At 44.2% G+C, this 12356-nt stretch overlaps 1 protein-coding gene across 2 annotated transcripts; it reads right to left on the reverse strand.

Moving 5' to 3' along the window:
* Positions 1-538: 538 nt before the first annotated feature.
* LOC138617791 (zinc fingers and homeoboxes protein 1-like) lies at positions 539-12077 on the reverse strand. 2 transcript variants are annotated; one of them, XM_069693072.1, is made up of 9 exons: positions 11458-12077; positions 10990-11112; positions 8609-8939; positions 8019-8482; positions 7546-7749; positions 6935-7150; positions 4352-4516; positions 2866-4089; positions 539-1544 (listed from the first exon to the last, which is right to left on the reverse strand). In XM_069693072.1, exons 3-9 carry the CDS (start codon positions 8817-8819, stop codon positions 1257-1259), a joined length of 2772 nt encoding a protein of 923 aa, XP_069549173.1. In that variant the 5' UTR covers positions 8820-8939; positions 10990-11112; positions 11458-12077; the 3' UTR covers positions 539-1256. The 2 variants fall into 2 exon arrangements, with proteins under 2 accessions (XP_069549173.1, XP_069549174.1); XM_069693073.1 differs by lacking the exon at positions 10990-11112.
* Positions 12078-12356: the final 279 nt, after the last annotated feature.

The following is a 12356-nucleotide window of genomic DNA, read 5'->3' on the forward strand; positions in this document are numbered from 1 at the left end:
TTCGACGCATGCTGGTGTCACGGGGCAAAATGGCTCAGCAGTGACATCTAGGTGTGATGTGTTTTCAAGCACCTTTCGAAATACAACAGGTGAGTCTTTCTTCTCTGTGTGCTGCTTGATCGGGACCAGGGGTGAAAACATTCATCACATTGGAGATCGAAGTTTCGATTTTAGGGCTGTGCTCAGAACAGTAACGCAAACACTGTGGGAATAAATCTCCCTTACTGGCTTCATCTAAGCAAGCAAGGAGTGCAAATTTCTACAAAAAAAAAAAAAAAAGCATGATGTTCATTAAAAATGTCAGCTCCTCCTGAAATCTGTCATTTACAACACTCAGGATTCACCAATCGTTTTGAAAGAAGGATTAAAAGATGTGTCTGTGTGCAATGTATTTTTGGGTTAGTACAGCTACAATCAGACTGCAGGCAAATGAGACTCAAATCTGATTTTTGTCAACAGCACAAATCATAAATCTGACCTGTCTGATTTCGGACATTTGAAAGTGGCCCAAATTGTTATGAAAATATATATATATATATTTTTTTAAACATGACCTCAGTTGGAGCAGGGATCCTTAAATGGAAACCACGGGGTTCCCATATTTCACCAGAACTCGTGGGACTTTTCCATCACTCTAGATCCACATCCACACACACCTCTGTAGCAGCCGTTGCTCCACATAAATAACAATCTGTCTGTCCTCCGTTATCATCTTCTCAGGAATTCGCTGGCATCCATTGGCTTACAAATTAAACTGTGAATGTTGACTTCAGTGGCCACCATGTTCAGTTCGACAGGGTGCTGGTTTGTGATTGTTGTTTAGTTGGTCCAGGACTGTATTTCACACTGAAATCTGATATTGGCCTCAACAGCTAAACCAAAAAAAACAAAAATCTGATTTGAGCACTGAGCCTTGCAGTGTGAACGTAGCCTGTTTCATCTTCCTTACAGCTTGACGATTGCACTTCATGGTGTTTCTTTAGATTAAATATTGTGAAAATTGCTGCTTTATAAGCTTCACTTGAGAGTTGTAATGTTAGATTCTCGTCTTAACCTTACAGTGTTGAGAGTGAGCTAAAGCTAATCGTCCATCAGTTAGTCTCATGTAGGCGTGAAATAGTTTGAAAAAACAGTGAATTAATGTTGTAAAAGACTAGACATGTAAATCAGTGGCAAAAAACACTTGGTTTAGCTGACGGTCTTCCAGCATCGATCGAGCCAGTGTTTCTCCTGGAACATTCGGGAAGGTTTCACCCTCAATCTTCAGAAACCGACAAAGATTTCCTGACGCTACGCGACGGCTCCCAAACCTCACTGTCGTCCGTTTCTTCGCCGTCATCCTCCTCGACTTCTTCATCGTCATCTTCTTCTCCTCCCATCCCCGTGCCGGTCTGCTCCTCGGAGGCCATCGACGCCTCTCCCTGCGCCTCCTCTGCATCCTCCTCCACTGCTTTGTCTCCGTCTGTCCTCCCTGCGGTCGGCTCCTGGAAGGGATCTAACCCCGTGTCCAGGCGCCGCTGGACCTCGGCAAACCACTCCCTCACCTTTAGACAGAGAGGAACACCTTAACTGGGTGTATTTCTGGGCATGAAGATGAGTTTATGTTCTTCACATGTTAAGCTTTTATCAGTTTTAGGGACAATTCTGATCATCTTTTGGACTAAATATCTTAAAGTGAGGTTATTTTAGGCATGAAAATTCAATACATTAAAAAATGAAAAGGATTTAGTGTCCGCCACTAGACTTGCATACCTGGACGTTAAGAAGACTTTGATGTAACATCCAGACATTAACGCAGAGACACAATTGACAGGAAATACCCTGTCTAAAGTAAAATAGTTTTTATTGGAGTTAAAAGCTTCTTTATGTCAACTTAACTTTAGATCCGGACGTAATGATGAGCACAATTTGAGGTGATATTCATCTATCTGTAAGCTGCGCTAAATATAAAATATAATACAGCCTAGTATTCAGCTAAGCTTCACATGCGTTAAACACCCAAAGTTTTCTTGCTGGCCTTTTCTTATGAAGTTATTGGTTTGATGTTGGTTTAAGAAAGTAAATGTTGATTGACTGAGCTGCAGCTACATGTAAAATCATGTGGTGACTTAGTTCAAAGTTCATATGTATGTAATCTCTTCTGTATTAGTCCTACTGTGTGTAAATGTGTTGAAGAACAACAGAGCAACTGTAAATGAAAAGAAAAGACTCTCCTGATTGTTAAAGCTACAGTGTGGGACTTTTAGTTAGAAATGAACTTCTGTTACAGTCAAGCCGTCTCAAAAGCAGTTCACACAATGCATCTTCAGTCTCTCAGGCAGGTAAATCTCTCTGTACATCACAACACATCTGTACATCACAGGGGAAACGCTGGCTGCATGGATGCAAACGGGGGCACGAACATGTGCACTGGAGACGTCTGCGGGCCGAGCTGCCTAACGTCCAGTTTAGCTCTGTGCTTACGTACATGGAGATGAAATAAATTGTGCAGCGCTTCTAGACTTTCCAAATTTTCACGGACCAAATGGATCAAATTCTGAGAGAAAGAAGACATTTTACAGCGGATGTGACACTGAAAACAATTCATCCACTGTTTTACAGCCACAACACAGTGATGGAGGAGGCTATCGCGGCGCCTATGATGTATGCTCATGTGAACGGTGGTTTTGTAATTACTCTCTCTGGCAGAGGAGGGAAACAAAAGCTCTGCACGGCAGGTTTAAGACACTCTTCATCTTCAAGTGATTTGTGTCTTAAATTAGCTTCATAAAGTCAGTGAGATGGATTTTATGATCACGTCAGTCCTGTAAAGCTTTTCGTAAATGGGACCTGGTGTCATAATAAAGAAAAAGATGTATTATTTACCTGTTCGTAGCTCATGTTGGTCTTGGTGACGAGCTCATCCAGATCTTGCTCGTTGAGGAACTGATGCTTCAGGTAGTACTCCCTCAGGATCTCTCGTCCACTCTTGAATTTCTTTGCCGGGGGCGGTCTGTCGATGTCTACACTGGTGGAGGCGGACCTCCTCGGCTGCTTCCTGGTTCGGGATCGCCCCCAACCACGGTTTCGGCCACGTCTTTTTCGACCGCCGACGGCCATTTTACCTCCACCGCTGCCATTTGGTCCTTCGATGTTGCCACTTTGGTATTGAAAGAACCATTTCAGGTTTCCGTTCTTCCAGGAGTACCGGGAGTCCCCGAACCAGCTGACGATGTAGGAGCGAGGAAGGCCGCTCTCTTCGGACAGCTGAACGTACTCCTCCGGTGAGGGCCACTGGGTCCGCACAAAGGCACTTTTCAGAATATGAAGCTGCTCCGGAGACTTTTTACTTTTATCTTTCATGTCTCTCTTGCTGCTGCTGGACAGCAGCTTACCGCGACTTCCCGGAGGAGTTTGACTCCCCTTTCGGGATGAGGAGGCAGAAGGAGAAGAAGAAGTTGCTCCACCTGCTCCTCCTCCATCTCCTGCCGTTGCCCCGTCAGTCCCCACCTTTCCTCCCTCAGAAGAATCCGGGGAGGAGGTGCTGACTGAAGGCATTTTTCGTCTCTCGGTGAACCAGGCGTCGATCTCTCTTCGCGTCAGTTTAGTCTCTATCCTCAGACGGCTTAACTCTTCATCTGACGGGGTGCTGCTCTTCTCGAAACTCTCCTCCAGCACCACCAGCTGCTCCGGCGTCTTCTCCTTAAACTTCTGCAGAGTAAAGTCTGGGAAAGGGTTCCATGTTTTGGGCCGGGTCTCCTTCTCCTTCACAGGAGGAGTGCGTGCAGGATGCGGAGAGGTGGGGGTCTCATCACTTGAGTCAATAACAATGGTGGTGCTAGCGGCGCTACTATAGCCACCACCTCCTCGACCCCCTCCGTCGTGGAACACAATGACATGGCTGTTCTTGGAGTTGCGCTGGTTGTAGCGGGTGTCACTGAACCACTTTTTGATCTCTCCCTTCGTCAGGTTGGTGATTTTCATCAACCGGGCAATTTCTGCATCCGTGACAAAGTGGTTCTTCAGGTAGCTGGTTTTCAGCTCCGCCAGCTGCTCTTTGGATTTCTTAGGTCGCATACTGAATGTGTCAGCGCTCAGGGCCGAGTTCTCCTTAGAGAAAGAAGGAAAAGTTACATATTAATGAAGTGTTTTTACAGTTTTTACCACTTTGCAACCAGAAGTACAAATACGTGCGAGGAGAAAGAAAAAAGGGCCACAGTTGAAATGGGTGAAACTTTTTAGAGATCACAACTAAAAGATCACAAAATGAGCGCGCAAAATGACCATACATTTATGGTCATTTTGTGCGCTGACAAAAACTTGCTTGATGAAATCAGTAAGAGCACAAGCTTGCTTTTAGTGCTGTACCCACCTGTGGAGAAAGAGAGGGAGGCTGGACAGTGGTCGCCCGTTTCAGCTCACTGTTTGTTGGGGTGGGCTGACAGGAAACTCTGCTGGAGCTCTGGGACTGACTGGGCAGCCCTGCTACTGTCAGGGTGATGGGACTGGTCACTGGGAGGTTTCCTCCAGGACCAACCTATTCACAGACGGACAGATGGAGATGTATGTGTTGTTTAAAGAGACTCTGGTCATTACTCATAAAGAAAAGTTGTTTCCAAATGCTGCGAAAACATTTTCATGTACTTGTGTAACTGGACTTTTTTTTTTTATAGCAAGATTACATTTCTCCTCTCATCTAATTTGTACATTATGAATCTGGCCAGAGACCAAAACCAACATAGATCAGAACAGCCTGCTCAGTTAGAAACAACAAAGAGGGGTAATAGTTCACCTATTCACATTTACACTTTAGGACCAAGGTTCCTAAAATACGATAATCCTCAGTATAATGTATGAATGAATTCAATATAATACACTGGATGATGACAAAGACAGTTTGTGTGTGTGTGTGTGTGTGTGTGTGTGTGTGTGTGTGTGTGTGTGTGTGTGTGTGTGTGTGTGTGTGTGTGTGTGTGTGTGTGTGTGTGTGTGTGTGAAAGATGAAAATCCAGGAAATAATCAAACCCTGCATGTATGGCGGTGGTCTGTGAAACAGCTGAATTAATGTATTTACAGTGTACAACAGAGGTGCCCAAATTCATTCCTACGAAGGGCCAACAATAAATCTGAATATAAATGCTTATGTAGTGTGGAATGAAATTTCATTCAAATGTAATATATTTTACAAAAAATTAACATTGTAAATCTAAAATACATTTTCAGAATAGTTAAAACACTACTTAATCAGTGATCAGTAACAGCACATGGACATTAGCAGGAAAGAGAGAGAATACTTTACTATATACTATGTAGTATATATACTATGGTGAATGGTCTGGACTTGTATAGCGCTTTTACACGGTTTTCCATTCACACACACACTAGTGAGACTGAGCTGCCATCCAAGGTGCCCACCATCAGGAGTACATTCAGACACCAATGGTGCACCATAAGAGGCAACTTGGGGTTCAGTGTCTTGCCCAAGGACACTTAGGCATGTGGACAGGAGGAGGAGGAGCCGGGGATCCAACCACCAACCTTCCAATTAGTGGGCAACCCACTCTACCATCTGAGCCACAGCCACCCCAATATAGTCCCCCTATAAGTCAAGTCAAGTCAAAACGGATTTGTATAGCACATTTAAAACACAACGAAGGTTGCCCAAAGTGCTGTACATAGACAGACAGTCGTGCATTCAAACAGACTGGATCAATAAAAATAACTAACATCGAAATCAAGAGAAGCTAATGCAAATCACACAAAAGTACCAAGTAGAGATCGAATCGGATAGGTCAGTGAAAATAAAAAGGATTTTAAATGGCTTTTGAACATTGTTCAAGTGGTTGACGACCTCATATGAAGGGGAAGGCTGTTCCAGAGCTGAGGAGCTGCAACAGAGAAGGACCGGTCGGCCCGAGTCGTCATTTTAGTTCTAGGAACAACTAATAACTGTTGGTCGAGAGACCTGAGTGAGCGCGGTGGGGTATTGGGCTGCAGCAGGTCGGACAGATAGGCTGGGGAAGCTACATTTAGACACTTAAAAACAAACATTAAGATTTTAAAATTAATTCTATACTGGACAGATAGCCAATGAATAGATTTGAAGATTGGTGAAATGTGTTCACGCCTGCGTGGACCAGCTAAAAGTCTTGCTTCAGCGTTTTGCACCAACTGAAGTCGTGATAAAGGATTTGGGCCAATTCCAGCATACAGAGAATTACAATAGTCCAACCTAGAGGAGATAAATGCATAAATATCTTTCTCCAGGTCTTTTAAGGAGAGAAAGGATTTGACCTTAGCTGAAGCTCTTAGCTGAAAGAAACAGACTTTGACAACAGAAAAAGATGAGTTAAAAAAAAAATCACACCCAGATTCTTAATATGAAAATTACAGTGGGTTGTCATGGGGCCAGGACATAATGAAGGCCTGTCTGGTGTCACAGCTGAAAGGCGAGAGGGATTGAGCAGCAAGATCTGTTTTACCTTCGTTGAGATGTAGAAGATTTTGCAAGCGCCGGGTTTTTGACATCAGCCAAACAGCTCATTAATGAATTTTGTAATTAAGATGTAGGCCAATGAAATTGAATAGGGAAGCTTAACAGCACAATGCTTACATTGCCATAAAACTCATATTGCATACTTTTTGGTTGCACAAAATGTACAATTCATAGTCATTAGTTAGGATTTTACAGCACTTAAGAATGAGGAGGATAAGCATGAGTTTGACTAATGCCATAATAAGCAAAACCAAAGAAGGTGCAGGCCAAACCTGGTTAGCAGGCCCCAAATTGAGCTGCTTTGGTGCACAATAATGTGGTCGTGGTCATATTATCACTGCTGTTTTTGTTGGATGGATTTAGTATGGATTCACTCTTTGATGCTTTACTGTCTTTTTAAACGAGTTCATTATATTTGGAAAGTCAGAGCCAGTCAAAGCCCGTTCTGTCATTACCCACCTGTGTGAACACGAGGCCCGGCTGGCCCACTATCTGGCAGGTCTGCAGGATGGAGTGCAGGCCGTTAGCAGCAGCTGACAGCTGATGAGCAGGTATGACAGTGATGGTCTGAGGAACTGTGTGCACCGTGCCGTTAAACTGTTTCCTCCGGGCCTCCTCCACTTCCTCTGGAGTCCAGCTGACACCGTGCTTCAGCCTCTGGGCTGAGAACCACACCTGGGCATGGATCAAGAACATTTGCAATTTCTTAATAAAAGATTGCTGTCAAAAGATTCAGAATGCAAATTTTGAATTAAGATTGAAGTAGCTTTTTAGTTGAATAAATCTCCACAGTGTTAAAGTCATGCATGTAAACAGTAAACAAAAAAACAATGACAATAACATTTGGCTGAAAGAATCATAGAGACGAAACGCAGCATTTCAAGTTAAAGTAGCTTTTGGTCACATCGGGCCGACAGGGAACATTTCTGGTCCCACTCCCACCCCCCATTACCATCCATTACCATCCATTACCATCCATTACCATCCATCCAGGACGATCTGATCACAGCTACGTCAGCTGACACTCAGTGGTAACTCACTGTGAAAATAGAAGCTCCACAGTCATCTACCTTGATCTGCTCCTCTGTGAACTGTGTCTGTGCTGCCAGGCAGCTGATCTCTGCCATGGAGGGGTACGGAAACTTCTTGTACGTGGTGCCCAGCAGAGAGTTGGTGTCCATCGCCGCACTGTAGGAGGGGATGCTGCTGAGGGGAATGAGTAGCTGGGGCTGAGCTGCTGCTGGACTCTGCTGGGCCTGGAAGGCAGAAAGAACCTGGGCGGAAGGAGGAAAGGGAGGGCGGTGAGAAACGTTGAGACTGTTGATGCTACAGAGCAGCAGAGGTGTGAGATTGTGCCCGAGGCGTGTTTCGCAAGCTGCTGTCCAGTGGCCGTGCTCCTGAAGAAGACTGAATATTTATTCGCTGGAGCTGATGTTTAACAAGCCTTTGTCCAAAAACTTCCAGCAACATTTTAGGTCTTCAGGCAACACGGTATTCTAAAATACTGCTGAAATAAGTTTACTGAACACTTGATGATCTCTACCTGCGCCAGGCCAGCAGGCAGCACTGCGGGGTTTAAAATGGATGACTTCCTGTGGTGCTCTGATGGCTGGCTGAGCAGTAAGCCAGCTCCCCCGAGCTTCATGGAGTCGTGCAGCAGCATCTCCACAGGCGTCATCGGCCCCAGTGGAGCTTCGATGGGCTCCTGCTCTCCTCCCAGCTCGCCCTCGCCGCCTCCTCCAAAACCCTCTGCTGCCTCGTCTGCTGACTTCAGGGACACGGTGATCCTCTTGGGCTCAGATTTGGTCTTCATCCTCATGATCGGGGTCTTGCTCAGAGAGATGGCAGCAACTGCCGCAGGGTCTGCTCCCCCCTCCTCAGGTGCATCACTCGGTTGTTCCTGGGTCGGCTGGTCGCTGCTCGGATCCTCGGGTGGATCTGCAGCGCTGCGCTTCAGTGACGTACCGAGGACTTCGCCGTCTTCTACAGCGGAGACACTGGGTTCATCTGTAGAAGTAAAAAAGATTTCATGTCATTTCCTGTTAACTCAGGTTTATAATAGTTTTACTGTAAATTTGAGTCAATTCCAAGCTTAAAAACTACCATGGTCATTCACAAAAAAAAGGGTCTAACCTGAATCTGGTGGAGCAGGAACAACCACTACTGCCTGATCCAGCTCCTCGGCAGTCGGCCCCTCCTCTGCTCCCTCCTTCACTTTCCCCTCCTCCTCTTCCCCTGCCTCTTCCTCCTTTGTCTTCTCTGCTTTCTCCTCCACCTCCTCCGTCTCCACCACATCAGAGGGCAGCACCATGCAAGGTGTGGTGGATTTCCGGCGGCTCGACATCTTCAACCCAAACTCTTGTTTACGTCTGCTCGGGGAAAAGAAGATCTGTGGCAGAAGTGTCGAGGCTCACATATCGTAGGTAAATGAGCTCACATGCTAGAGTCCTGCAATCATGTATTTCTGGAAGAAGAAAGAAAACAATGAGTTATGCAAATGTTGTACAGATTATCAGTCCACTCATCCTGAAGGTTTACTGTTCATATCAGCGATGGTTTACTTTGCAGCAACATTTAGGAAAAAGAGAGTGGAACATATTTAAAATAGTGACAGTAAAAACAACAATGTCTTTAGTGCATATCACTGATAATTGATTTCAGATAACTGTAACATAAGTTTTGAAAGGTGGCAGTACAAAAGAAAATTCCTTTCTCTTAATTCTGATAAAACATGTCTCTTGTAAAAATATATATATCATTATCTATATGTACATGTACTTAATATTTCATGTATAAAAACACACAAACGCCCATAAAAGTCCGTAAGACTTTCCGCATTCTATAAAGACATTTAAAGCTGCTCACACTCAGTGAAGTTGTAATGCCAGCTGCAACATAAGTTTAAAGTTTAGATGTTAAAATAGTTCCCATAAACAACAAGTTAGTTTACAGTAAATTCATCAATGAAAACCTTTTAACACTGTTAGTGTTGCTGATTTGTGCTTCCTGTCTTTTTTTTTACTGTGACTCAGACAAAGGAAGAATTTTTCAGACATCACTTCATGCTCCTGTGCTTTGTGGCAGGCGATGGACATTATTTTTAAAGACTAAACAATTACTTGACAAAGTAAACACTATTCAGTATTTCCCATTGCCTCACTATTTAGTCATTTGATAAAATAAGTAGAAGTTGTTGACTTTTTAACATATTTAAACAATCAAACAGTGACTGTTAGTGATGGAGAAAAGAAATTGATAGTGGATAGTATTTCAGTATTTTGCGTGGCAATATTTTATCAATACATGGATGTTCAGTATCGATATTCTAATATAGCAATAAAAAAAAGTGTCAAGTGCATGCAACATTTATGACAGATCTTTATTGCAGTGTTGGTCAATCTGTCTGCTTGACAAATCCCATTTTGTTGCAATAAAATAACTAAAGCAAGATTAACTGACTGAAAACATCTTTTATCTGGTAAAATAAAGTTTTCAAAGTTTTTCTTTTGGGACAAAAATTGCAGCTGAAAATATGTTGTGACAATACCCAGGACATCACTGCCATTTTAAATGCTGTGTAATGTGCTATCATGCAGCCTCTGGTGATTCTCAACCACAAAAAAAGGACATGTTTTAGCCATTGTGATGGAAAGATTCTTTTATATGATGGAAAGATTATTATTATTTTTTTTCCTTTTTATGTACATGTTATGTTATACTTTGTATAAACAGGAGGGATATGATGGAAAGGAAAGGTTTGTCTCTTCCTCTTGTTTGCATTGTGGCTCCGGAAAGTCTCAGGCCCCGAAAAGTTTCCTATGTTTTCTGTCTTATTTGCAAGCGATTATTTCCGCATCTAATTGACGACTATCTTGTGACCTACAACCAACTCTGTACTACCATACAAAAGCAGGTACAAAGGGAATGGGGGTGATGGTCTACTGTTTGTCCCACTGTATAAAAGCTGACCTACGGAGGAGGGAAGGCCCTTCTTTGCTGGACACCTCTCTTTGAGGGTGCAATAAATGTGTTTGTGTAATAAATGTGTTTGATTTTGAACCAAGCATCTTGAGTAAATTTTTCTAACACATTGTCATAATTCAAATTAAAACAAAAATCAGATCAGTCACATCCAAAAAGTAGGTGTGCCCTCACATTTATCACACCTTTGAATTCATCAAATTATAATCACAGATTTCACTTGTCACTCTTCTAGATTGAGGAGATGACAAGTGAAGTTGGTCATGTTTAAACCTCTTGACGTCTTTAGAGTCTGGTTCTCTGAGGTCTGTGGTGTCTTCATGCCAAAATCTAAAGAGCATGTCTAAGACCTTCAGACCAAAAAAAAAAAAAGGGCATTGATGCCTGTGAGCCTCGCAAAGAATATAAAAAGTTGAATTATGTCAAGACTGTTAGTTCAATCGATACTGTGGATACATGATGCACATCCCTACATAAATCCTTGTTTAATTAAATTAACATACAGGTGCAATTTCAGCACAGGAATAATTTACCTGGTGAACAGAGTGGGAAGACAGTGATGTGATCAACAGCCAGTTAGTACTGGTGTCTGTGTATTGATGGCTCAACTTGATGTCCACTGTCCTGTTACTGGGTCAGTCACTGGGACACAAGTGCTACAACAAACGCGCAAGAAGAAGACATCGCTGTAATCTGCTTTGGACCAACTTCAACTGCTGGTAAAAACGTGAGTAAAAGATGATCAGAGTGGGTAACAACAACGATGCTGCACGAAAAGCTGCTCTGCCATCATGACATCACGAACTCAATAATGAGGTGTGAGCTAGCTTATTATTAAAGTAACGTCTGCAGCATTAAATAATAATAATAATAATAATAATAACAACACAATAAAGTCTTGATTTAGCCGCGGAGCATTTAGCGCGTGCAGGAGGTGGGCCGTGGAGCCGGTGTTAGCCGGGCCGGTCGCTCTTCCTGCTCGCGTCTGGCGGTAAACTTACAGGAACTCCTGAAATGTGCGCCGTGTTGCTACCGAGCTGCGGCGGCGAGGCGAGGACCGATTTCCTGGGTCTCCGTGTTCAGGTTGTGTCCGCTGGTATCCGTCGGCGCCTCTCCTTCACCCCCGCCGCCCGCCCACCCCACCACCACCACCACCCGGGAGAACCGTTCAGCCCCAGCAGCCCTGGCCGGGGACCGTAGCGGCGTTGTCGTTTATTCGGGACTCGCGGGTCTCCCTCCAAAAACACCACCACCACCACCACCACCACCACCCAGCCGAGGGAGGCAGACGGACGGACGGACCGGTCCCGCGGCTACAGCTCCCGTCTGCAGATGCTGGACCCGCCGGACATCTCTCTCTCCTCGTCGGAGCAGGTTGTTGTGCGGCGGGGGGCGCGTCTGTGGAGAAGTTATAACACCAAGGGCTCGGCGGGGACCTCCACAGCGGGCCGTCGGTGCTGTTTGCTGACCTAATTCTCTGATATTTTTTAACGGCAGATTTTTTTTTTTTTTTTTTTTTTTTTAATGATCAAACGGCGTCATCGTTCAATGTGATACGTCCTGACGTCATTCCTCGGCGACTCGGTGCTCTAAAAAAAAAATTTGGGTAACTTAACAAAAAAAAAAATACAAACAACAACAACAAAAAAAACATACAAAAAAGGTCCGATATTCTCGCATTTTTGGTTGAATCTTTAAAAGGTTATTATCTGGGGGAGAAAGAAACCGGTTGTCAAAACAGTGGGAGGGAAGAGGGGCCGAAAACGTGCCGGTTTCCCGACCCGGCTGTCTGCCAAAACGTCCTTACATGACCCGGGAGGCAGCATGAGGAGCTACTTAAGGACAACACCGACACTGCAACGTTGGCTTTCAGGCTCGTTCAGGCTCCCTGTTGGTTATT

Source organism: Brachyistius frenatus, unplaced genomic scaffold (assembly GCF_029030835.1).
Source record: "Brachyistius frenatus isolate BFR_SWC_R1_liver_20210118 unplaced genomic scaffold, ASM2903083v1 Contig_14, whole genome shotgun sequence".
NCBI classification, from domain to species: Eukaryota; Metazoa; Chordata; class Actinopteri; family Embiotocidae; genus Brachyistius; species Brachyistius frenatus.

Bases quoted from the DNA above. Each gene is read 5' to 3' on its own strand.
- LOC138617791 (XM_069693073.1), bottom strand. From the start codon at position 8,819: ATGTCGAGCCGCCGGAAATCCACCACACCTTGCATGGTGCTGCCCTCT. The intron at 4,517-6,934 runs GTGGGTAATGAC...GTCTGTGAATAG, and splicing joins CGGGCCTCGTGTTCACACAG to GTTGGTCCTGGAGGAAACCT. The intron at 1,545-2,865 runs GTAAATAATACA...CTCTGTCTAAAG, and splicing joins CCAACATGAGCTACGAACAG to GTGAGGGAGTGGTTTGCCGA.